This window comes from Muntiacus reevesi, chromosome 3, assembly GCF_963930625.1.
Source record: "Muntiacus reevesi chromosome 3, mMunRee1.1, whole genome shotgun sequence".
Lineage (NCBI taxonomy): Eukaryota > Metazoa > Chordata > Mammalia > Artiodactyla > Cervidae > Muntiacus > Muntiacus reevesi.
This window is the reverse complement of record NC_089251.1, coordinates 97,162,338-97,188,697: the sequence shown is the minus strand read 5'-3', so window position 1 is coordinate 97,188,697 and position 26,360 is coordinate 97,162,338. Positions and strand designations below refer to the sequence as shown.

The window sequence follows — 26,360 nt, the reverse complement described above, 5'->3', positions numbered from 1 at the left end:
GTGGCATGAGAACTCTTAGTCACGCTAAGTGAGATTTAATTCCCTGACCAGGGATCAAACCTGGATGCCCTGCGTTGGGAGCATGAAGTCTTAGCCACAGGACCGTCAGGGATACCCCCATATTATCTTGTTCACGAGCCCTGCCCTCACCCTTTTCTCCACCAAAGTAAAGAAACTTCTAAGGCTTGAATTCTAAATTCACCAGGAGATTTTCTCTGTCTTCTCTGTCAAATAGTGATCAGCTCTTCACTGACATCCAAGATACTGATAATACAACAACTTATGTAGCTATGCATTTTCTGTGGTCTTCCTCACACAGTTATTAGTATCTTTCAGCTCGTTTAGTTCAGTTGCTCATTTGTATCCAACTCTTTGCGACCCCATGGACTGCAGCACCCCAGGCCTCCCTGTCCATCACCAACTCCAGAAGTTTACTCAAACTCATGTTCATTAAGTTGGTGATGCCATTCAACCATCTCATTCTCTGCCATTCCCCTCTCCTCCTGCCTTCAATCTTTCCCAGCATCAGAGTCTTTTCTAGTGAGTCAGTTCTTCGAATCAAGTGGCCAAAGTATTGGAGTTTCAGCTTCAACATTAGTCCTTACAATGAACATTCAGGACTGATTTGCATGAGGATGGACTGGTTGGATCTCCTTGCAGTCCAAGGGACTCTCAAGAGTCTTCTCCAACACCACAGTTCAAAAGCATCAATTCTTCGGTGTTCAGCTTTCTTTATAGTCCAACTCTCACATCCATACATGACTACTAGAAAAACCATAGCCTTGACTAGACGGACCTTTGTTGGCAAAGTAATATCTCTGCTTTTTAATATGCTATCTAGGTTGGCCATAACTTTTCTTCCGAGGAGTAGGCGTCAAAAATTTCATGGCTACAGTCACCATCTGCAGTGATTTTGGAGCCCCCCAAAATAAAGTCTGTCACTGTTTCCATTGTTTCTCCATCTATTTGCCATGAAGTGATGAGACCAGATGCCATGATCTTAATTTTCTGAATGTTGAGTTTTAAGCCAACTTTTCACTCTCCTCTTTCACTTTCATCAAGAGGCTCTTTAGTTCTTCACTTGCTGCCATAAGGGTGGTATCATCTGCATATCTGAGGTTATTGATATTTCTCCCAGCAATCTTGATCCCAGTTTGTGCTTCATCCAACCCAGCATTTCTCATGATGCATGTAAGTTAAATAAGCAAGGTGACAATATACAGCCTTGATGTACTTTTTTTCCTATTTGGAACCAGTCTGTTGTTCCATGTCCAGTTCTAACTGTTGCTTCCTGACCTGCATACAGATTTCTCAGGAAGCAGGTAAGGTGGTCTGGTATTCCCATCTCTTTCAGAAGTTTCCACAGTTTATTGTGATCCATACAGTCAAAGGCTTTGGCACAGTCAATAAAACAGAAATAGATGTTTTTCTGGAACTCTCTTGCTTTTTCGATGATCCAGCGGATGTTGGCAATTTGATCTCTGGTTCCTCTGTCCTTTTCTAAAACCAGCTTGAACATCTGGAAGTTCATGGTTCATGTATTGTTGAAGCCTGGTTTGGAGAATTTTGAGCATTATTTTACTAGCGTGTGAGATGAGTGCAATTGTGCGGTACTTTGAACATTCTTTGTCATTGCCTTTCTTTGGAAGTTGAATGAAAACTGACCTTTTCCAGTCCTATGGCCACTGCTGAGTTTTCCAAATTTGCTGGCATATTGAATGCAGCACTTTCACAACATCATCTTTCAGGATTTGAAATAGCTCAACTGGAATTCCATCACATCCACTAGCTTTGTTCGTAGTGATGCTTCCTAAGGCCCACTTGATTTCACATTCCAGGATGTCTGGTTCTAGGTGAGTGATCACACCATCATGATTATCTGGGTTGTGAAGATCTTTTTTGTACAGTTCTTCTGTGTATTCTTGCCACCTCTTCTTAATATCTTCTGCTTCTGTTAAGTCAATACCATTTCTGTCCTTTATTGAGCCCATCTTTGCCTGAAATGTTCCCTTGGCATCTCTAATTTTCTTGAGATTTCTAGTCTTTCCCATTCTATTGTTTTCCTCTATTTCTTTGCACTGATTACTGAGGAAGGATTTCTTATCTCTCCCCGCCATTCTTTGGAACTCTGTATTTACATGGGAATATCTTTCCTTTTCTCCTTTGCTTTTTGCTTCTCTTCTTTTCTCAGCTATTTGTAAGGCCTCCTCAGACAGCCATTTTGCTTTTTTGCATTTCTTTTTCTTGGGGATGGTCTTGATCCCTGTCTCCTGTATAATGTCACGAACCTCCGTCTATGAGATCTAGTCCCTTAAATATATTTCTCACTTCCACTGTATAATTGTAAGGGATTTGATTAGTATCTTAAGAACAAACAATATGCTAGAGCTCTCTAGCCCACAAAATGGCTCTCTACGCCCACAAAATCTGCACAGAGTTCTTTGGATAACAGGACGGTGTCATTATAAATTTGTAGAGCTTGATAATGAAGCAGTGTACTAAACCAGACAAAAGGGAACCATCCCAGGGTGGAAGGGCAGAATTGGGGATTGGGACTGACGTATATACACAACTATGTACAGAATATCAATAGATAACTAATGAGAACCAACTGGACAGCACAGGGAGCTCTACTCAGGGCTCTGTGGTGGCCTGGACGGGAAGGAAATATAAAACAGAGGGGACGCATGTATACATACGACTGATTCACTTTGCTCTACGGCAAGAAACACAACACTGTAAAGCAACTATACTCCAATAAACATTAATTTAAGAAAAGGAAGCTTCCCTCTTCTTTTGGTAAGATGAACAGTCAAGTTTACTGTCAGTCAGGTCTAGAAATTAAAAGTATAGAGATCAAGAGTTTACCTGACAATTGTGAGCCATCATATTAGAGTTGCTGCTTTCCCTGCACTAGCTTTGGAAGCAATAAAGAGGGAGAGAAATCGGTCTATCTGAAATGGCCATGCCTGGCCTGCCAGTTTTTCCACCTTGGGCCACCTGAATATCTTCCACTTTCCTATAACCTCTGGATGGAAGAGAGGTCAGAGAAGGCATGTAAATAAAGTACAGGGTACTTTGCGATCAGCAACTATCACCCAAGCTAGAATCACAATCCTTCTCACAGGGGAAGCAACACAGCAGTCGTTAAGAGCATGCTCTGTAGCCTCAGTCTGTTTCGGTTCATAACGTCAGTTCTGCCCCTTGTCAGTTGCATGACCATGGGCAAATTACTGCTCTGGCCCCAGCTTCCTCATCTCTAAAATAGGGATGACAGTGACTTCCCTGATGGTTCAGTGGCTAAGACTCTGTGCTCCCAATGCAGTGGGAGTGGGTTCAATCCCTGGTGAGGGAACTAGATCCCACATGCCACAACTAAGAGTTCACATGTTGCACCGAAAGATTCCGCATGCCGCAACAAAGACCCAGAGCAGCCAAATAAACAAATAAATATCTAAAGAATAAAATAAAATAGGAATGATAACAGTATTTGCTTCACAGAGTTGTTGTGAGGACTTATTGTATATAAAGCACTTAGAATAGGGCTTGGCAATAAATAATAACTACTAAATATTATTGTTATTTACAACCGTTATATAAATTATTTACAATTACTATTATTAATAATTTCTCTCACCAATCAACTTATTTAATTGGCCATCATTTCCTACTGATCTCTTCACTAAAATCTCTCTCAAACACCTGCCTTCCATCATGACTATCACCGTTTCAGTTCATACTATCAGATTGTGACCTTTATTCACTAATCAAACCAATTTATAAACAGTCTTGTTGCTCAGCAGGAGCCACAGAATCCATACAGAATCCATCTGTAATGTGGGAGACCTGGGTTTGATCCCTGGGTTGGAAAGATCCCCTGGAGAAGGGAAAGGCTACTCACTCCAGTATTCTGGCCTGGAGAATTTCATGGATTGTGTAGTCCATGGGGTTGCAAAAAGTTGGACACAACTGAGTGACTTTCACTTTCAGGAAAGGATGAACTATATTAAATTTGGGGGCTTGACAGATGGAAAACAAAAACTTACAATTTCAACCCACAATCAATCTATAGAATCCAGAACAAATAAACTGGAAATTACAGTATAGCATAATTAGTATCATCTCAGAGAAACGCACATACATGTACACAAGGGAATGAAAAGTGAAAGTGAAAGTCGCTCAGTCGTGTCCGACTCTTCTTGACCCCATGGACTATATAGTCCATGGAATTCTCCAGGCCAGAATACTGGAGTGGATAGCCTTTCCCTTCTCCAAGGGATCTTCCTAACCCAAGGATCGAACCCAGGTCTCCTGCATTGCAGGTGGATTCTTTATCAACTGAGCTATCAGGGAAGCCCAGGCAAGGGAATACAGAATTACAAAAAAAGTATTACTGACTCCTGGTGGTTCAGACAGTAAAGAATCTGCCTGTAGCGCAAGAGACTCAGGTTCAATCCCTGGATCGCAACGATCCCCTGGAGAAGGAAATGGCTACTCACTCCAGTATTCTTGCCTGGAGAATTCAACAGACAGAGGAGCATGGGTTGCAAAAAATTGGACGTGACTGAATGACTAACATTTTCACTTTTTCACTTTCCCCCAAAAGACTCAGCACATATTTTCCACTTTCCCTCCAACTATGAACGTATTTCTACTGAAGCTCTTAACACAGTGTGTTGGGTTTATTGGATGTCCACCGTCATCCCAACTTCAGCATGTTAAAACAGACCTCTTAATTTCCCCACCTGCACTCCTGCTCTCAACCCTGCCTCCACCATGTTCCTTCCTGGTCTTTCCTGTCAAATGGCACTGTCATTTGTGCAGTGACTGAGGTCAAAAACCAAGGAGTTGGGGAGGGGGGATTGGGATGGGGAACACATGTAAATTCATGGCTGATTCATGTCAATGTATGGCAAAAACCATTACAATATTGTAAAGTAATTAGCCTCCAACTAATAAAAATAAATGAAAAAAAAAAAAAAAAAAAAACACACCAAGGAGTTGTCCGTGTTTCCTTTTTCCCTGAACCTCATCAAACCCATCAACAAGCCCTTTTGAATGTATCTCCAAAATATATCCCCAATCCATCCACTTCTGTACATTTTAATTATTGCCTTCTTATTGGTTCAAATCAGCATCATCTCCAATATGGATTACTGAAGTAGTCTCCTAACCGATCTTTTTGCTCCTACTGTTGCTCCCTGCGACCCGTTTTCCAAACTAAAATCAAAACAATCACTTTCAAATAATGAGATCCTGTGCAAAAACACCCCAATGGCTTCCCACTGCAATCAGAATAAAAACCATACTTTTTAAGGTCTGACTGATCTGGCCAGTGCCTTCACATGCCAGAGTAGAGCTCCTACTCTCTTATTTGTTCACCCACCAGCTTTATTGGGTTTCCTCCTGTTTATCTACCATGCCAATCTCTTTCCACTTCGGGGCCTCCTCCCTTGATTTCCCTCTGTTGAGAACATTTTCTTCCCCAGCCCTCTGCATGAATGGCTACTTCTTACCCTCAGCTCTTCAGCTCAGATATTCAAAGGGCCTTTCCTGATTTTTTTTACCTAAAGTACCCTCTCTCCTATTTACTCTCCCACTAGGTTATTCACACTTAACACGATTTGAAATTATATCATGTATACCTTCATTTGTTTACTGTCTGTCACCCTCTACTGGAATTAAGCTCCAAGCATTCTAGGCACTTGTCTGGTCACTGTTATGTCCCTATTGTCAAGAGGAATGCCTACCACAAAGTTGGTACTCAAAAAAACCATTCCCAAATAATAAATTTTGATGATTCAAATAAGGTAGTTTCAATGGTAGGAGGACTAACAAACAAAGGAGTAGTAAAGAAAAAGAAATAGAAAATGTAGACTTCTTTTACAAAGCGTGATTGTGAGAAAAGAGGTAGAGAAAGGGTGAAGGGCCAAGGCAAGGGGAGAGAAACTTATTTCTTAATTTCCTGTATGTCAAGGACCCCTTTCAGGAATAAGCAAAGCCCTGGGTCCTAGGACTTCCCATGTGGCCTGAGTGGTAAAGAATCTGCTTGCCACTGCAGGAGACTTAAGAGATGCAGGTTTGATCCCTGGATTGGGAAGATCACCTGGACAAGGGCATGGTAACCTACTCCAGTATTCTTGCCTGGAGAATCCCATGAACAGAGGACCCTGGCGGGCTACAGTCCATGCGGTCGCAAAGAGTTGGACACGACTGAAGCAACTTAGCATGCACCTGAGTCCTGACCTCAGGAAAATGCAAACACATACTAAAGTTTACAAACCATTCCAGGGGGTTCAAGAATTCCCCAAAGTTCTTGTACTCCAGGGTAAGAATTCTTACAATATAAACACAATCAAGATTCCTAAGATATGGGCTAATGAAGAAAGGCCACTGAGCTAATAAGAGGAAACCAGGTAAGGGGTGTGCACTGTCCTTTGAGACAAGACAGAAAAAGCAAGGTCAAGTGAAGATTTAAATAAGAAGGGATAGAAACTTGAAGTTCCTGCCTGGCAGAATTTTAATTTTTCAGTGTTATAGGAGTTAAGATCATGTGTTAAAAAGTATCATCAGGGGCTTCGCTGGAGACTCAGTGGTAAAGAATCCACCTGCCAATGAAGGAGACATGGGTTCAATCCCTGGTCTGGAAAGAGTCCCACGTGCCACGAAGCAACTAAGCCTGTGCACCACAGCCGAGCCCATGCTCTAGAGCCCAGAACACAACTACTGTGCCCATGTGCTGTGACTACTAGAAGCCGGTGCACCTTAGAGCCTGTGCTCCACAAAAAGAGAAGCCGCTACAAAAAGAAGCCCTCATATAGCTAACGAGTGGCCCCTAATCACAGCAACTAGAGAAAAGCCCACAAAGCAACCAAGACCCAGCACAGCCAAAAGTAAATTAAGAAATAAATAAAATTTTAAAATAAATAAATAAAATCAGTTGCATTTAAAATGTATTCATCAGTGTTGAGCAAAATATCAGGCATATAATGTGTGTTCAACAAAAGTCTATTAAATATTTTGGTTGAATAATTGAAAACACTGGAGTTATCCTATATGGGATTCTGAAATCTGGTTCCACAACAGGTCAACTTGTTTTCTTTGAACGAAACTGTCTCCAAAAGTTTAGGTTGAAAGACACTTTGAGGTAAGAAGGAATAGCTTCACTAACAGAGAAGGATACAGAAAACCACATAAAATTTTATGAATAATTTTGAGGTAGATTCTGTATTTATAATAAAAAATAAGTGAATAAATGTTTTAGCCATTCACTTCAAATGAAATAGTAAGGTCACTTGATAACTTTTCTTAAAAAGAAATAATCTCTCCAGTCATTCCATCCAAGCCCAAGCTCCTCATTTTTCTCCAATCCAGACCTTACTGTAAAGAAATAGCCTGCTTTTTTTAAAGGAGCTTAAAACAGTGGCCTTAGGAGAAGTATCATTTATCATTTCCTCTTGTTGTCAAGAGGCTTTTCTGAACCAAAAGAATTTAATAATGTAGATTGATGTTAACAACATAACTAAGACAAAGAGAACTACCTTACTTTGTTTGTTGTTCAGTTGCTAAGTCATGTCTGACTCTGTGACCCATGGATTGTGACCAGCCAGGCGCCTCTGTCCATGGATTTCCCAGGCAAGAATACTGAAGTGTGTTACTGTTTCCTTCTCCAGGGGATCTTTCCGACCCAGGGAGCAAACTCACATCTCCTGCACTGGCAGGCAGGTTCTTTATCACTGAGCCACCAGGGAAGCTCACCTTACTAACTAGCTCACTTCAAAAGATTATCATGGGTACATGTGTAAGAAAATTCACAGCAGTGCTGTTCATATTTATCAAAAACTGTAGAAAACTATAGTGTTCACCAACAGCACAGTAGATAAATTGTGGTATACCCTTACAATGGAACAACAAGCAACAAACTAATTACAAGCAATAACTAGGATCAACCTTAAAAACAATGTTGAGTAATGAAGCAAAATAAAAGGAGAACTTAGTACAATTCCATGTACACAAAGCTCAAAATGAGCCAAGCTAGAAAGTGCAACTTCACATACAATGACAGTGAAAATCTAAAGAAAAGCAAGAAGTCATGATAGGGGCTACATCTGGGGACAAGGAAGCAAGTATGAGGGAAAAGGGAATGAATAATAACACACTGCTCCAGGACTTCCTGGTGGCCCAGTGACTAAGAGTGTGCACTCCCAATGGAGGAAACCTGGGTTCGATCCCTGGTAGGGGAACTATATCTCATATGCTGCAACTAAAACCCGTCAAAGTCAAATAAATAAATAATAAATAAATATTTTAAACATAACACCTGCTCTAACTGCTTCTAACTGGAGTACTTTAAAAGCAAATTATCCTGAAACAAACTGAAAAAGAAAGAGACTGAGAATGTCTACTCACAGGAGTCATAAGCAGTGACTTTTTTCAGAAGGTAAACAAGATTTATTTTGGAAGTTGCCATTAAATAATGCTAAAGTGTATATTGTTTAAAATAAATATTTCATGAATATACCTTCCTAGTTATTACCCACTAATTAAGACTAAATGGTCTAGTTCCTTGATCAATTCAAATACGAACAAAAAATCAGTTTTATCCTGGATGCAGATTTGAATAATGGGACACTTTCCTTTCATAGTTATGTTGTTCTTCAATGGTTCATTCGTGTCCCACTATGAGATCCCATGAACAGCAGCACACTAGGTATCCCTGTCCTAAACTATAATAGGTTGGTTATGTCCTAAACTGTAATACATTCGTTATAACTATTATTTCATAGTTATAACTGATCTATTTTCTTATAATTTCAACCCGATTATCATTGTTTATTTCCTTACAGGTTAAAGAAAAAAGTGTATTCGAAATTCTGAAAACCACTAGAGGAAATTTAAAATAACGAATATCCTGAGATATAATGACCTAGACTGGAAGAAGGAAAACAAACACAGAGATACTGTCATCTATGCAATGTTTCTTGAAATCGCTATTGACTTTATTTAAAGAATTAAAAGTGTATTCCTTTGCATGTTTAGGTATCATGTCCATGATCGCAGCAAAGTTATTCAATTTAAATCTCACTTTTTCAAAGGAAAGCCAGCTTACCCTGCCTTTCTTGTGTATAATTTCTACTGTAATGATACGAGATTTTTCGTGCAACTGCCTACGTAATCTCGGCCCTTCACCTCCCAAAGTCTATAAAGTGGCTCAGAAATAAGAAGCTGGGAGTCACGTAGACCCTGGTTGAACCCCCCAAATCTCTGATTCCCAAATTCCTCAGCGCCACTCCAGAGCGTTTCTAAACAGAACAGTACCCCAACAACCAAGCGGAAAGCTGCGGCGGAAAGCGAAGCGGTCACCATAGGAACATAAGCTCAACCCTAAGCTCCCCAGAAACGACAACACGCGCAGTTTGTTCCGGGAGGGTTTCCCTGGACCGCAACTCTGCCCGCTACCGCCCCTCAAGGCGGCGCCAGCAGCCAAAATCCACCTCGGGGGTCGCCCACAGACCCTAATCCCCGCCACACCCGCCCCCTGCAGCTGCCCTCTCAAAGGCCTGCGGACCAGGAGATGCTTTACCCCAACCCGGCGCATCCCCGTGCTTCTACCTGGGGCGGTGGGTCCCTCCCCGGGCTTTTTGGCCCGTCGTCCTCCCCGGAGATCATCCCGGCGACTACTAGGACTCGGTCTCCGCCTGGGATCCACGTCCCTCAAGGTCTCCATCCTCCGCCCACTCCTCCCCACTTCCCACCCCAAATCGACTTGGCCCCTCCCCGGGGGGCGGTGGGAGGCGGGACCGGGCAGGAGAGAGGCGGGACCGGGCAGGAGGGAGGCGGGACCCGGCGGGAAGGAGGCGGGGGCGGTTAGAGCCGGCCGGCGTCGCCGTCGGCCCCGCCCTCACGCTCTGTACCTGAGGGGGCTCGTCCTCCACCTCCCCGGCGCCTTCACTCCGCTTCCGTCCCGCGCGCCCCAAGTCCCTGTGCGCACGCGTACCTGGCTCGACCCTCCCTCTCGCGGGGACTACAAGCCGTGCGCGCGCACACACGCACGTAGCGTCGCGTACGTCCGCCTGTCTGCCTTACAAGGCGCCCTGGAAAGGCTTCTTCCTGGTCCATTCGCGCCGCGCAGGCGCAAGCCCACGCAGCGCCTAGACGACCCTCCAGAGCGTCCCGTCTCCTAGTAACCAGCCCCCACCCACTTTTCCAAGACTTTTCCCCTACTTCTTGCGGGTGTCCACCCTAACTGGGTAGAGTGCGCATGCGTAGAGCTCTTTTTTTTTTTTTTTTTTTTTTTCCCCGCTCTGGCTGTCTTCCCTTAGCTCTGGGATACCTGCTGCTTTACTGCCGCTTTTGTGTGCCATTTTTCCCAGGGATCGGTCACCATTCTGGACGGATCAGTGAATTCGTTACTCCGCAGAGTTGCTTTTGGGCGCTGGGAGGGTGGTGCGCTCTCCAGCCACGGTCAGGGGCCGCTGTGCGGGGAGCCTCCTTTGGTGGGGTTCTGCTGCTGCAGCCCCGCGAGAGAGAGCCGGCCTGTTGGGGTGAGCGCCCGCAGCCTGCACAGTCTGGGGAGCCCCGACCGCCCTGACCATCCTGTCTGGGTTGAATCCGGGAATGACAGAGAGAGGACAGTGACAGTGCAGATTCCTGACCTGTATACCTTCTCCACAGGCCAGGCCTTCTCCAGTTCAGTCCAGTTCAGTTCAGTTCAGTCGCTCAGTCGCGTCCGTCTCTTTGCGACCCCATGAATCGCAGCACGCCAGGCCTCACTGAGGCCTTCTCCAAGTCCCCCGCAAAAACTAATCACGGTTAACAAACAAAAACCGAAAGGGTAGAGTATCTCACTTGATATTTAATATTGTATCGATTCTTTTCCTGTTTAATACAGTTTAAACTTGTCTTCTATTAGGAGCCTTCAGTGTCGGAACACTCATTTAACTTAACCAGGTATAATATTATTTTTGGCCATCCAACTTTGTTAATGTTGACCATATTAGCTAAAAGTGAAGAAAGGAGTCTTTTAGTAAAAAAAGAATGAAAATTGCATTATTCTGCCAACTGGAAAAGAACTGTTTAGCCTTTGTAGCATTTCTTAATGTTTAACATATCCCGCGTTTCTTAAATAACCCAAGGGCTTCTGAACTCTAATAGTGACTTTATCTCCCTGTCTTTTCCACAGATGAAATAGATAAACTAGGTTTTTATAGCTGATCTCTGATGATCTTGATATAGTATTCGCCTGTCTATTTCAAATGTAATCTCACTTTTGAAGAGAAAAACTATTCCTGTTTTTGCCAGATGAGTACTCATTTTTTCCCCACAATGTATTATTGACAGACATAAATAAAATTTGTTAGAACAAATTTCATAAAAGTGCATTTTAATATGTGCCATATGTTTTTCCCATCTCTGATTTCTTATCATTATTTGTGCTGGTACATTTTCTCATTTTGTTGCATTAAGATTTAAAAACTTTGTAAGTATAGCTAGATACTAAAAAATTAAATCATGTCCCAGTTGTTTTAGATAAAGGCAGAAGTCCCAAGAGATACATTTTCTGTGAAATATAATTGTACCTAACTGATAAAATAAGTTACAAGAAGCATGAACTCTCAAAGACCACCCTAAAATGTTATTTTAGGGAAAACAAAGTGTTCTCATTTCCTCTTAAGATACTAAGATTATTTTGAATAAAATGTTCTCATGATCTATCTAGCATTAATTGAAAAAAATAGAGAAAAATGTACAAGCCTCAAAACTTTCTGATGATGTTGAGGCTTGTGGCGTGAAGGTGATTATTAACATAGGAGATGGGAAAGTACCTCCTCTAGGGAAAAAAATTAGAAGAGTTCAAGTATTTACGTATGCCACCTTTGTTGTTGCCCTTTTAGTCGCAAAGTCGTGTCCTACTCTTTGCGTCCCACGGATTGTAGCCCACCAGCTTTCTCTGTCCGTGGGGTTTCCCATGCAGGAAACTAGAGTGGGTTGCCATTTCCTCCTCCAGGGGATCTTCCCTTCCCAGGGATCAAACCCATGTCTTCTGTATTAGCAGGTGGATTCTTTACTGCTGAGCCATCAGGGAAGTCCCAGTGGGATTGTTTCTACTAACCTATTTTCTCCTCCTAGCTATGAGTCACATTCATCTGCTTCTTTTCATGCCTGGTAAGTTCATGGGGTCACAAGGAGTCAGACACGACTTAGTGACCGAACAACAACAACATGTTTTTATTGGGCTTTCCAGGTGGCTCAGAGTGAAGAATCTGCCTGCCTGTGCAAGAGATGCAGGAGACAAGGGTTACATCCCTGGGTCAGAAAGATTCCCTAGAAGACGGCATGGCAACCCATTCCAGTATTTGCGCCTGGAGAATCGCATGAACAGAGGAGACTGGAAGGCTACAGTGCATAGTCCAAGAGTCAGACACAACTTAGCAACTGAGCACACACAAATCTTTTTTGGCTGCCAGATGTTGTAGATTTGACATTGTTGATGCTGGAGGTTTTGGATTTCCTTTAAATGTGTGTAGGTTTTATTCTGAAATGCAGTGAGTTTACTTGAAAACAATTTGCTCCTTTAGAACTGCCCTGTTGAAAATAGTAACCACTAGCTTCATGTGGCCTTTTGAATTTGTTATTAAAATGAAATAGAATTTAACACTTAGCCCCTCATTTGTGCTCTGTGCATTTCAGATTCCAACATCTAGCTTTCATTGGTGGTTCAGTAGTGGAATTCTCACGTGCCAACATCCACACATCTTTATTTAGGGCCAATTTGACTCCATTATTGAGGCAATACCTCAGTGGACCACCCCCCTCCTTTTACAACCTTTTCAAGCTCTTCCCTCAACCTTGCATGGTCATCTCTCTTCAGCTGGGCATTCATAATAAAAAGTACTGTATCTTTCTTGGATGCTTTTTTCCTTTACTTTTTGTGTTATGGTAGAATACACATAACATAAAATGTAGCATCTTGGCCATTCTTAGGTGTATAGTTCAGTGTATTAAATACATTCACAATGCTGTGCTGTCATCACCACCATTCATCTCTAGAACTCTTTTCATCTTGTAAAATTGAAAAACTCTATACCCCTTAAACAACTCCCATGGCAACAACTATTCTACAGTTTCTTTGATTTGATATCTAGATACTTCACATAAGTGAAGTCAAACAGCGTTTCTCTGTTTGTGACTGAATTATTTCACCTAGAATAATGTGCTCAAGATTCATCATGCTTTAGTATATTATAGAATTTCTTCCTTTTTTACAACAAACATTGCCTGAAGTTAGTTGAAATTCCCATTCTATTCACTTGTTGCAGTTTTTCCCTCAAGCAATCAAGGAAGAAACGTGTCCACTGCTTTAAGAGGTGCCAGTAATCTTATTTTTGTTCAGCTGTCCCAATGGGGTTTTTTCCAAGTAAATCTGCTACTCGGGTTTCTGCTTTGTGTATGGATTCCAAAGTGGGTAATCACTTAATGCAAAGGACTGAGAAAAGCAAATTGGAACAAGTGACTCAGTTATTTCAAAACACCAAGAAAATAGATTAGAAGACCCAAATCAAGAAGCCTTTACAAGGAGCAAAGACACTGGCACAGGATATCTCTCAGAGAAACCCTTGGGTCCAGTGATGTGTGTTAAAGAAAGTGATGGGAAATGATAGACCTTGAATGAAGTTCTTTTGTACGTTACTAAGAAACCAAAAGTGGCTTTTGACTAAGGGAGCCTGATGAATGAGAGCCTTATCTTATTCAGTTCAGTTCAGTTCAGTCGCTCAGTCGTGTCCGACTCTTTGCGACCTCATGAATCGCAGCACGCCAGGCCTCCCTGTCCATCACTAACTCCCGGAGTTTACTCAAACTCATGCCCATTGAGTCGGTGATGCCATCCAGCCATCTCATCCTCTGTCATCCCCTTCTCCTCCTGCCCCCAACCCCTCCCAGCATCAGCGTCTTTTCCAATGAGTCAGCTCTTCGCATGAGGTGGCCAAAGTACTGGAGTTTCAGCTTCAGCATCAGTCCTTCCAATGAACACCCAGGATTGATCTCCTTTAGGATGGACTGGTTGGATCTGCTTGCAGTCCAAGGGACTCTCAAGAGTCTTCTCCAACACCACAGTTCAAAAGCACCAATTTTTCGGTGCTCAGCTTTCTTCGAAGTCCAACTCTCACATCCATACATGACCACTGGAAAAACCATAGCTTTGACCAGACAGACCTTTGTTGACAAAGTAATGTCTCTGCTTTTTAATGTGCTATCTAGGTTGGTCATAACTTTCCCTCCAAGGAGTAAGCGTCTTTTAATTTTATGGCTGCAGTCACCATCTGCAGTGATTTTGGAGCCCCCCAAAATAAAGTCTGACACTGTTTCCACTGTCTCCCCATCTATTTCCCATGAGGTGATGGGATCAGATGCCATGATCTTAGTTTTCTGAATGTTAAGCTTTAAGCCAACTTTTTCAAAATCCTCTTTCACTTTCATCAAGAGGCTTTTTAGTTCCTCTTCACTCTCTGCCATAAGGGTGGTGTCATCTGCATTTCTGAGGTTATTGATATTTCTCCCAGCAATCTTGATTCCAGCTTGTGTTTCTTCCAGCCCAGCATTTCTCATGATGTACTCTGCATATAAGTTAAATAAGCAGGGTGACAATATACAGCCTTGACGTACACCTTTTCCTATTTGGGACCAGTCTGTTGTTCCATGCCCAGTACTAACTGTTGCTTCCTGACCTGCATACAGGTTTCTCAAGAGGCAGGTCAGGTGGTCTGGTATTCCCATCCCTTTCAGAATTTTCCACGGTTTATTGTGACCCACACAGTCAAAGGCTTTGGCATAGTCAATAAAGCAGAAATAGATGTTTTTCTGGAACTCTCTTGCTTTTTCGATGATCCAGTGGATATTGACCATTTGATCTCTGGTTCCTCTGCTTTTTCTAAAACCAACTTGAACATCTGGAAGTTCTTGGTTCACGTATTGCTGAAGCCTGACTTGGAGAATTTTGAGCACTACTTTACTAGCATGTGAGATGAGTGCAATTGTGCGGTAGTTTGAGCATTCTTTGGGATTGCCTTTCTTAGGGATTGGAATGAAAACTGACCTTTTCCAGTCCTGTGGCCACTGCTGGGTTTTCCAAATTTGCTGGCATATTGAGTGCAGCACTTTCACAGCATCATCTTTCAGGATTTGAAATAGCTCTACTGGAATTTCATCACATCCACTATCTTTGTTTGTAGTATGCTTCCTAAGGCCCAGTTGACTTCACATTCCAGGATGTCTGGCTCTAGGTGAGTGATCACACCATTGTGATTATCTGGGTCGTGAAGATCTTTTTTGTACAGTTTTTCTGTGTATTCTTGCCACCTCTTCTTAATATCTTCTACTTCTGTTAGGTCCATACCATTTCTGTCCTTTATCGAACCCATCTTTGCCTGAAATGTTCCCTTGGTATCTCTAATTTTCTTGAAGAGATCTCTAGTCTTTCCCATTCTGTTGTCTTTGCATTCATCGCTGAGGAAGGCTTTCTTATCTCTCCTTGCTATTCTTTGGAACTCTGCATTCAAATGGGAATATCTTTCCTTTTCTCCTTTGCTTTTTGCTTCTCTTCTTTTCACAGCTATTTGTAAGGCCTCCTCAGACAACCATTTTGCCTTTTTGCATTTCTTTTCCATGGGAATGGTCTTGATCCCTGTCTCCTGTACAATGTCACGAACCTCTGTCCATAGTACATCAGGCTCTCTATCAGATCTAGTCTCTTAAATCTATTTCTCACTTTCACTGTATAGTCATAAGGGATTTGATTTAGGTCATACCTGAATGGTCTAGTGGTTTTCCCTACTTTCTTCAGTTTAAGTCTGAATTTGGCAATAAGTAGTTCATGATCTGAGCCACAGTCAGCTCCTGGTCTTGTTTTGTTGACTGTATAGAGCTTCTCCATCTTCAGCTGCAAAGAATATAATCAATCTGATTTCGGTGTTGGCCATCTGGTGATGTCCATGTGTAGTGTCTTCTCTTGTGTTGTTGGAAGAGGGTGTTTGGTATGACCAGTGCGTTCTCTTGGCAAAACACTATTAACCTTTGCCCTGCTTCATTCTGTACTCCAAGGCCAAATTTGCCTGTTACTCCAGGTGTTTCTTGACTTGCTACTTTTGCATTCCAGTCCCCTATAATGAAAAGGACACCTTCTTTGGGTGTTAGTTCTAAAAGGTCTTGGAAGTCTTCATAGAACAGTTCAACTTCAACTTCTTCACCATTACTGGTTGGGGCATAGGCTTGAATTACTGTGATATTGAATGGTTTACCTTGGAAACAGAGATCATTCTGTCATTTTTGAGATTGCATCCAAGTACTGTATTTCGGACTCTTTTGTTGACCACGATGGCTACTCCATTTCTTCTAAGGGATTCCTGCCCACAGTAGTGGATATAATGGTCATCTGAGTTAAATTCACCCATTCCAGTCCATTTTAGTTCGCTGATTCCTAGAATGTCAACATTCACTTTTGCCATCTCCTGTTTGACCACTTCCAATTTGCCTTGATTCATGGACCTAACATTCCAGGTTCCTATGCAATATTGCTCTTTACAGCATCGGACCTTGTTTCTATCACCACTCACGTCCATAACTGGGTATTGCTTTTGCTTTGGTTCCGTCCCTTCATTCTTTCTTGAGTTATTTCTCCACTGATCTCCAGTAGCATATTGGGCACCTACCGACCTGGGGAGTTTATCTTCAGTGTCCTATCATTTTGCCTTTTCATACTGTTCATGGGGTTCTCAAGGCAAGAATACTGAAGTGGTTTGCCATTCCCTTCTCCAGTGGACCACATTCTGTCAGACCTCTCCACCATGACCCGACCGTCTTGGGTGGCCCCACACAGCATGGTTTAGTTTCATTGAGTTAGACACGACTGTGGTCCTGTGATCAGATTGGCTAGTTTTCTGTGATTATGGTTTTAGTGTGTCTGATGCCCTCTCACAACACCTACCATCTTACTTGAGTTTTTCTTACCTCAGACGTGGGGTATCTCTTCATGGCTGCTCCAGCAAAGTGCAGCCCCTGCTCCTTACCTATAGAAAAACTTGGGGTATCTGTCTGCCCTTTGTTGCAAAACTTCTATATAATCCAGTTCCTCCTTTGCCTCCTTGGAGCAGTTCTCTCAGGGTCACTTGAGATGCTGCCTCCCCGGCTGAAGTCTTTATTGCTGGCTCTTTACAAAAGATACAACTCAGGAACAGCCACCTGGGAGAGGTGCCCAGGACAACGTTTGAGAAGGGAGGACTCTTTGAAGGCTGCCATTGTCCCCAGATGTCATTAGGAAAACCTAACAAAATGAAGGAAGATGATCTCTTATTTTTTACTGTTTATGAATCAATGTAGATTGCATCTTTTGATGATACATATTCAAAAAAAGTTACTTTAGAGAGAAGAAACTTTACAAAATTCAAATTCAAGATTTCTTTCATATTACACTCTATTTTTGTCAAAAATCAGAGTTTTTGTCTAAGGGTATTTAAATGTCACCAAAACATTTTAATTCTAATGTATTTCTTTAACAAGTGATCAAAACCCAAAAAAACAGTGCCCACGTTGACATCAGTATTTCTCATGATTTCTGGTGTACTGCTTTTGTATGTTGGATTTCCATGAGGAAATTTTGCTTTAGAGTACTTTATCTTCCTGCATTTTTGCATTTCTGTTCTGTTAAAAATCACTAGTAGCTAAAGAAGCATTTCACATTTCACATCATCCTTTTAAAAACTTTTTTTTTAACCCACACAGAATTCATTTCAGAGTTCACAAAACAGTTTTTCTAAATGTAATGATTTTATCTTGCAGATGTTACCATTTTATGCCTCCAATATTTAATATAAGAAAACAAAGTAGTTACTTAAAAAACTATATATATATCAGTTTGTCATCCTTACTGAAACATCTAGTAGTTTGAAACAGTAGTATTTTCCCAAATAATGTTAGCTGAAATTAAAAACCACTTGTGTCTGGACAGATAGTGACCTGTAAATATTTCTACTATGTATGTTTTGAACATTTTCCTGTACTTTACTATTTAAGTGTGATCTCTAATGTCCAGTTGAGTAATATCCTTAATATTGATAAAGGAAAAGGGCATACTCAAGAGGAAAAGTAATCTTTTAGGGGAAAAAATATTCTGTTAATCAGAGAAAAACTAAACATGTTTTTGTAGTGTTTAAAAACATTGAAAAGGATGTAAACCAATAAGATGACACTCTTTATCATTTATAGAACATAATTCTTTGGGAGACAAAAAAATACACAGGTTATTCATTTGTTCACCTAACCTGGCACTGTGTTTGGTGCTTGGGATAGAATTGTGAATAAAACAGCAACTGCCTTCTTTGGTGGGATTCCCTAGTGACTCAGATGGTATAGAATCCACCTGACAATGCAGAAATTGCAGGTTTGATCCCTGGGTCAGGAAAATTGCCTGGAGGAAGAAATGGCAACCTACTTCAGTATTCTTGCTTGGATAATTCCATGGACAGAGGAGCCTGACAGGTTACAGTCCATGGCATTGCAAAGAGTTGGACATGAACGAATGACTGAAACAGTAACAACACCTTTTTAATTCTTACTGTCTACCAGTAGAACATCAGACTAATTATATAAGATACAAATTGTGATGTGTCATGAAGAAAATTTTATTTTTTTTTAACTTAATTTTTAACTGTGGGAATTAGGAAAGATTCTCTGAAGAGGTGACATTTATAGTTTTTGCAAGGACACAATTGTCCAAGTGAGATGATGGCTGAGGGGACAGAGTTTAGATGTAATTTGGCAGGACATCGTGATGGTCTGAAAGAGGGGAAAAGAAAGGGCTTCTAGTTTAAAAAAAAAAAAAAAATATATATATATATATGGCTAGATGCATGAAGGTTCTCTAGGAGAAAGAGTGAGCTGGGGAGCACAGGTTTTGGACATACCAGTTTCCAAGGCAGGCAGTTCTATGTGTATGGAATGAAAAATACCAATTTGAAAGTTGTATACAGAGTGGTGTCTAAAAGTTATGAGAATGAATGAGGTTGCTTAGGGTGAAAGTAGAGTGTGAGATAAAGCAACTACAACATTCAGAACCTGGCCAGTGCTGGGGGAGCTCGCAAAGTGGACGGAAGAGTAGATAGGCTGGTGGAAAACCAAGACAGGATAACGTCAAGACTGCCCACCAGTCTTTAAGGTGGAGGCAGTCAACTGAAAGGGTAAAGTTCACTGGATCCAGCAACATGAATTGAGAAGATCATGGGTTGAGAAGATTCCCTGGAGAAGGAAATGGCAACCTACTCCAGTATTCTTGTCTGGGAAATCCCAGGGACAGAGGAGCCTGGTGGGATAGTCTATGAGGTCCCAAAGAGTTGGACATGACTTAGCAACTAAACAATATAAGCAAAGGGCAACACAACTGTGTGGCTATGTTTAATGATAACTAGGAAAACTGCTGCTGCAGCAGCAGCAGCAGAAAAACTTCTACCAGGACTGGGACTAACTTTGCACAGAATCCAGTCCCACCTGCGTAATCCAAGAAAGACTAATTACTCAGAGTGACTTCAATCAAAAGGGTAACATAAATGAGGAGCCATTGTGTCTTTATTGTAACTTTATATAGAGCCCTGGTCGGGATATCCACACCACCTAACTATGAACCCTGGATGCTTCTCACTCCGAAATTCAAGTCTCAATGGTTTCTATTCGAAGGAGAGACTGATGTCTGTCCAAGACTGAAAAAGGACGACAAGTTCTTTGGGCTCCTCTCATCAAGAGGAGGGGTCCATTACTCCACCTCTTAACCCTGGGATGTCTCTCCTGGTGCTTTGGTCAACAGAATGTGGCTGACATGCTACATCGAAGGGTAAGCCTGAATGGAGGTGCACCAGCAGCCAGCAAGCACCAGCTGCCGGGGGTGTGAATAAGACGTGTGAATAAGGGTGTGGAGCCCTCGGCTCACCCAACCTATGCTGAATGCTCATTGAAGCCACCCAAGCAAGCCTTGCCCATACAAATGTTAGAAATAATAAATCGTTGCGTTAAGCCACTGGCGTTTGACGAAGCTTGTTAACGCAGTTATAGTTACCTAGAACTTGGCCTGCTGGGGGAATTTCCCATCTGGCTAAGCCCCACAAGGATGTTCTTGCCAGCTGCACTGAGGGATACCCTGAGTGGGGACGTTCATGGCCCTCGATGTGTTTTCCGGCTCTCTCCTTCCTACCCGTTATCATCTCTGTATTGGGAATACCAGCGTTTATTCCTTTAAATGCCATTTGTCTTTTAAAACGGATTTTAGTTTCGTCCCTTTCCAACTGGAGTTGCTTGCCTGCCCTTGGCACTATGAGACGCGCAAAGCTCAGCACAATGCTTGGATAAATGTTCAGTAAAGAGCATGCGACCCGACTACTCTGGGTACCAGGCGGGCCCCCTCCAGCCTGACTCGGCCGCGCGCCTACCTGCGCCCTGCTGACACCCCCTCCACCCCCCGGGCTGGCTCTGGGCTGTCTCGCGGGGAACCTCTATCTGGCCTGGGGCTCTAGGACTTTCGATACTACTATTATTACTGCTATTATTAGAAAGGGAGTGGCGTCCCCGTTTGCAACGGGGCTTGGCGCCACGGAGGCGGCACTGCAGGACCCCCACCGGAAACCCTCAGCCACGCCCCCTCCCGGCGCTTCCGGTGCTCCGCCCCACGCTGGCCTGGGCGGCTGGCCGAGCGGCCGCATGCGCAGCCGGCCGGGCTCCGGGTCGCACCGGTACCTTGCACACGGGCCTGCGCGCGGCGTGGGCGCGACCGGAAGCTGCAGGTGTGTGACGCCGGAGGCGCGGCGGGTGCAGGCTGGCAGCGTGGGCCCCGGGCACTGGCAGCTGTCGGGCACCGCCGATCCCGGGACGCTGCAGGCCCCCGGTGTCCGCTTAGAGTTTGGGAGGACCTGGCTCCACGGTTAGGACAGGTTTATCCTCAACACAGGAGGGTCCCAAATTAGGCATGATGGGTGCCAGCCCTTGGCGCGCCCTTCGAGAGCCAAAAAGCCGAAATCAGACATGCACACGGCCGTCCTGAGACTGGATAAGTTAAGTGCTAAGAGATGGGGTCGTGTTAGCACAGCCATAGATGTAAGTGGAGCTGGAAGACCGGTAGTGGAACTCCCTGGGGAGAGAGTCCCCAAGGCCCTCCTTACTGTTGGAGGACTATCTGTTTGCCTGGAATATGCTACTCCCATCAACGTGGTAAAAAGCATCAGATGTCGAGACTCAGGTCAGGTATCCCTTCCTCTGTTAAATCTCTCCTAACCTTTCTAGATGGAGTGTAAATTGGTTCCGCTTTCTGTAGTATCAAGGTATAGCGAGAGTGATGAAAATATGAAGACTCTACCATAGAAATTATTCCTCCAGGACGTAACTACAAAATAATTTGGCCTAGTTATGGACTTTAGTACCCTAGTCCATGCCAGGCCTTTAACTTAGAAGAAAATTATGACCATTCTCAGAAATGGAATTAAATGGTTTCTTTACAGTCATAGTAAGTAATACTTAATTATTATAGCTAGTATTTTCACTCTTTTCATCAGCACTGCTAACAAATGTGTGAAGTGTTGAAACATAATAAAATTGTTCCTAACCTTTCTGTATAACCTTGCTACTGTGACCTCTCCCCTGACCTCAGGAGGATCCATCCTAATTTAATATTGATCAAAATAAAACAGGCTGCCAGTAAATCATGTATCTCACATTCAAATAGAAATTACATTTAAAGTACTATAAGAACATAAGTCTTTCTACACTGATGTTCATTGTTGGTAACACAGAAGAACTAGAAACAACCTAAACTTACAAACTAAGAGATTGGTTGAGTAAAAGGTGGCGTTACCTGACAATGAAATATTACACATTAAGACTGATATAAAAATTGATTTAACATTGAATTAAATAACAGTTTGGTTACACTTCTGGTGGGGAAGTGTGTGTGGATTTACACATGCATAGAATGGGTATACACCAACATGTTAGTTGTAATTACCTCCCAGTGATGGTATTATGGATTCCTTTTTATTTCCTTGCCTGTCTATATTTTCTCACTTTTCTCAATGTGTATTACCTGTGAATTCAAAATAATTTTTTGGCTTTGAGGTATATTACATAATTATTTTCAGCTTTATTATTTGAATAATCTCTGCTCTTATTCCACTTTAGCTAAAACAATTTGATGTTTGTATGACTTATTTCCTTTGAGTACTCTGTTGGAGAAGTTTTATTAAAGCCTAATGGTAAAGCTAAAAGGCAAGAAAAGCAATCAGACTGGATACTTAGATAAGTTTGGATCAAATAACCAAGAAGAGATAGCAACAAAATAGAATTTAAGTTTCTTTTTCTCGATCATTAATTTGTCTTCCATTTTTGACAGCATGCTAATCCCATTCTCCATGAAGAATTGCTTCCAGTTACTTTGTAATCTCAAGGTCCCAGCAGCTGGCTTTAAAAACACAGTTAAAAGTGGACTCATTTTACAGTCGATTTCCAATGACGTTTACCACAATCTGGCTGTGGAAGACTGGATCCATGACCATATGAATTTAGAAGGCAAGCCGGTCCTTTTCTTGTGGAGGAATTCTCCCTCTGTGGTAATTGGTCGGCATCAGAACCCTTGGCAGGAATGTAACCTGAATCTGATGAGAGAAGAAGGTGTGAAACTGGCTCGGAGGAGAAGTGGAGGAGGCACAGTCTACCATGATATGGGGAACATCAACTTGACTTTTTTTACAACCAAGAAAAAGTATGATAGGATGGAGAATCTAAAATTAGTTGTGAGAGCCCTGAAGGCTGTCCAGCCACACCTGGACGTGCAGGCTACTGAAAGATTTGACCTTTTACTTGACGGACAGTTTAAAATCTCAGGAACAGCTTCCAAGATTGGCCGCAATGCAGCTTATCACCATTGCACTTTGCTATGCAGTACTGATGGGACCTTCTTATCATCTTTGCTGAAGAGCCCTTACCAAGGGATCAGGAGCAATGCCACTGCCAGCACACCTGCCTTAGTAAGAAACCTTATGGAAAAAGATCCCACTCTGACCTGTGAAGTAGTGATAAATGCCGTTGCCACAGAGTATGCTGCTTCTCATCAAATCGATAATCACATTCACCTAATAAACCCAACAGACGAGACAGTGTTTCCTGGAATAAACAGCAAAGCCAGAGAACTACAGACCTGGGAATGGATATATGGCAAAACTCCGAAGTTCAGCGTAGACACTTCCTTCACTGTGTTACATGAACAGTCACACTTGGAAATTAAAGTATTCATAGATGTCAAGAATGGGAGAATTGAAGTCTGTAATATTGAAGCACCCGATCATTGGTTGCCACTGGAAATATGTGACCAGTTCAATTCAAGTTTTATTGGTAGTAAGTTTTGCCCAATTGAAACGACAGTGCTAACAAGTATATTACATAGAGCATATCCAGGGGATGATGAACTACACAGTAAATGGAATATTCTGTGTGAAAAAATTAAGGGAATAATGTGATTCCAAGTAAATTTCTTAATGTTGACAGTTTTGATGAGAAAATTAAAATGTTTACAGTGCATTATCTTTTTAAGTTTTATTCTTGGCTGTGCATGGGCTTTCTCTAGTTCAGTGCGTGAGCTTCTCATTGTTGCAGAGTTCAGGCTCTAGCCCCGAAGGCATCAGTAGTTGTGACTTGAAGGCTGTAGAGCAGAGGCTCAGTAGTTATAGCACACAGGCCTCGTTACCCTGGGGCATGTGAAATCTTCCTGGACCAAGACCAAACCTGTGTCCCCTGCCTTGACAGGTGGATTCTTAACCACTGGACCACCAGGGAAATCCCTGTCTGTCTTCATTGGTTTTAATACTGGGCTGGCTAAAGTGTTCATTCAGGATTTTCCATAAGATGTTAATGGAAAAACCAAAACAAACTTTTTGGCCAACTCTATACTTGACTGCACTTGTATTTCAGCTCTTTCTCTTGTTAACCATCTTGGGGTTGGATACCATATTGAACACTCTGACCTCACAGTTGTTTTTCTTACCACTAGGGAATAACCCTGGCTTCTTGATACCATAAACTATAAATTTCTCCCTTTCTATTACTTTTTCTTATCCTTTCATTCTCTCCCACTAAATCAAGCTTACTGCACGTTTCTAAGCCAATAACTTCTCTCCAGTCTCTTGCTTCATCTCCATTTCTTACCAGCATTCTCACATTTCTCGTGACCTATCATAGCCACTTTTTTTTTTTTTCAGCAATTGATTTTCCACTCCTATAACTAGATGGTGGGTGATGCCATAAGAAAATTCACATAATCATGCAGATTAGGGTCTTCTCAGGCAGCGCTAGTGGTAAGGAATCTTCCTGCAATGCAGGAGATGAAAGAGACATGAGTTTGACCCCTGGGTGGAGAAGATCCCCTTGAGTAGGAAATGGCAACCTGTTCCAGTATTCTTGCGTGGAAAATTCCATGGAGAGGAGCCTGGCAGGCTACAGTCCACGGGGTTGCAAAAAGTTGGACACAACTGAGCTCACGCACGCACATGCTCACATATGCACATGCTCACACACAGATTCACCCAATTTTATATTTATTGTTTTTCACTTGTTTTTGTTCTTTAGGTGTCAGATTCAACTCACCCTTGTTGACTGCCTCTCATTCACCAGAGGCCTTACTCCTAAATGCTCCCACTCCTCCTAAGCTGAGAATTCTACTCTTAACTAATCTGGTCACAAACCTTCATTTATAATTTGAGGGGGGAGGCTTTCAGAAATGAGCTCCTTCAGCTGCTTGTGTTTTCTATTTCAACTTTTCTCATTTCATTCAATCTCAGAGAAACACATACCTCCACTTCCTTAAAGCTGAGCCCCTAGTTGTACTGTGGATTTTTCTTCTCCAGATTTTTTAAAATATTTAAACTGCATAGGGTGTCAGTTGCATCACTGGGATCTTTTGTTGCAGTGCACAGATTCTCTAATTGTGGCCCTGGGGCTTAGTTGCTCCATGCATGTGAGATCTTACTTCCCCGACCAGGAATTAAACCCCTGTTCCCCGTATTTCAAGGCAGATTCTCAACCACTGGACCACCAGGGAAGTCTCCTGTTTGTGCTTTGTACTATCAATTATTTAGCTCCTTTATCTCGAATAAGTCTATCTCAACTTTTACTGAATCATTAGCCTTAGTGAATGGACATGCGAATGTCTCCCCTTTCTCAGAGACTCCTGCTCAAGGGTTTACTGTTTCTTTCCATTGCATGGTTGCCAAACTGCTTCAAAGAGTACCACCCCCGCCAACCATTTCCTGTCTCTATAGTTCACTCACATACTCCTCATTTCTACACTAGTTCCTGTTTATCCAGTGCTTACTCTGTGCCAGATACTTTGCTAGTTGTTAGATGTTCCTGGTAAAAGAGACATGGTCACCAACCTGAGGAAATGACAATTTAGTGCAGTGGTTTTCAAACTCTAAAAACTAGAGTAAAAAATATATCTTACATGGTGCACCAGCATACACGTATGTTGTCTGTTTCACAATACGAAGCTTACCCTTTACTACACATTTAGCTGATATTTTATATTCAATTTTATTTCATCTTAAAAATTAACTTTATGACCCATTAATAGGTCAAGACTTAAGTTGTTTAAAATAGGGAAAGTAGACAAACCAGTAAATGCTTACAAAATGAGAAAGTATGAAAGAAAAGTCCAGGCAGGTAGACAACACAGGATCCCCACTTGGAGCCATCGGGGACCTGACACTGATGGTGACCCCTGAGGAATGAAAAGGCAGCCATGCAAAGTGGAGCAGGGAGGAGAGTAGTCAGGCTGCATCAGCGATCTGTTGCTACATACCAAACCACTCCAAAACTTGATGGCTAAAACAACGGTCATTTATTTTATTCAGTCCAAGCTCAAGGTGACAGCAGGTTTGGTTTCTTCTGAGGCTCCTTGGCTTGCAGGTGGTGCCATCTTGCTGTGACTTCACAGTCTTTCCTCTGTGCATATCTGAGTCAGGATGTCCACTTTTTATAAGGACACCCGTCATACTGGATTAGGATCACCTACAGACATAACTTATTTCTTTGAAGACCTTATTTCCAAATATGGTTATATTCCGAGGTACCAGGGATTGGGATTTAAACATGTGAATTTCTAGGGGTTATGTGTGTGCACAATCACCCCTTATCAGAAGAGTTTCAGGGTCCTCCCCAACCCCAGACTACTCTGCTCAACTCTTCCTATGACCTCTACCTGGCTTTGTCCCTCCACACTATTCACTCTTGATTTGGAATCTTCAAGCTTTTCCAGATGTGATGTTCAGAAGGGCACTCTCCAA

The 26,360-nt window shown here is 42.4% G+C and overlaps 3 protein-coding genes across 9 annotated transcripts in view; 2 read left to right on the top strand and 1 right to left on the bottom strand.

Moving 5' to 3' along the window:
- TSGA10 (testis specific 10) overlaps positions 1-10,017 on the bottom strand; it is an 86,116-nt gene extending 76,099 nt beyond the window's left edge. Inside the window, exon 1 of one of the 4 annotated variants that reach the window (XM_065929737.1) lies at positions 9,915-10,017. Coding sequence is in view for 1 of the 4 variants with exons in the window: in XM_065929733.1 (XP_065785805.1) it covers positions 9,613-9,669 (57 nt within the window). In the remaining 3 variants the exon portion in view is untranslated. Of the gene's footprint in view, positions 1-9,612; positions 9,737-9,914 lie in introns of those variants that run through there. The other 3 variants (XM_065929740.1, XM_065929733.1, XM_065929732.1) reach the window with 3 other exon arrangements.
- A 3,384-nt stretch (positions 10,018-13,401) lies between these two features.
- Positions 13,402-13,658, top strand: C3H2orf15 (chromosome 3 C2orf15 homolog). The gene is given in 2 exon segments (XM_065928868.1): positions 13,402-13,537; positions 13,540-13,658. Coding segments are annotated over 2 exon segments (255 nt in total).
- A 7,059-nt stretch (positions 13,659-20,717) lies between these two features.
- LIPT1 (lipoyltransferase 1) lies at positions 20,718-23,613 on the top strand. 4 transcript variants are annotated; one of them, XM_065927445.1, is made up of 2 exons: positions 20,718-20,819; positions 22,418-23,613. In XM_065927445.1, the coding sequence occupies exons 1-2, from the start codon at positions 20,737-20,739 to the stop codon at positions 23,538-23,540; spliced, it is 1,206 nt and encodes a 401-aa protein (XP_065783517.1). In that variant the 5' UTR covers positions 20,718-20,736; the 3' UTR covers positions 23,541-23,613. The 4 variants fall into 4 exon arrangements, with proteins under 4 accessions (XP_065783517.1, XP_065783519.1, XP_065783520.1 ...); XM_065927447.1 differs by lacking the exon at positions 20,718-20,819 and adding an exon at positions 20,838-21,271; XM_065927448.1 differs by lacking the exon at positions 20,718-20,819 and adding an exon at positions 20,838-21,276.
- The last annotated feature ends 2,747 nt before the right edge of the window (positions 23,614-26,360 follow it).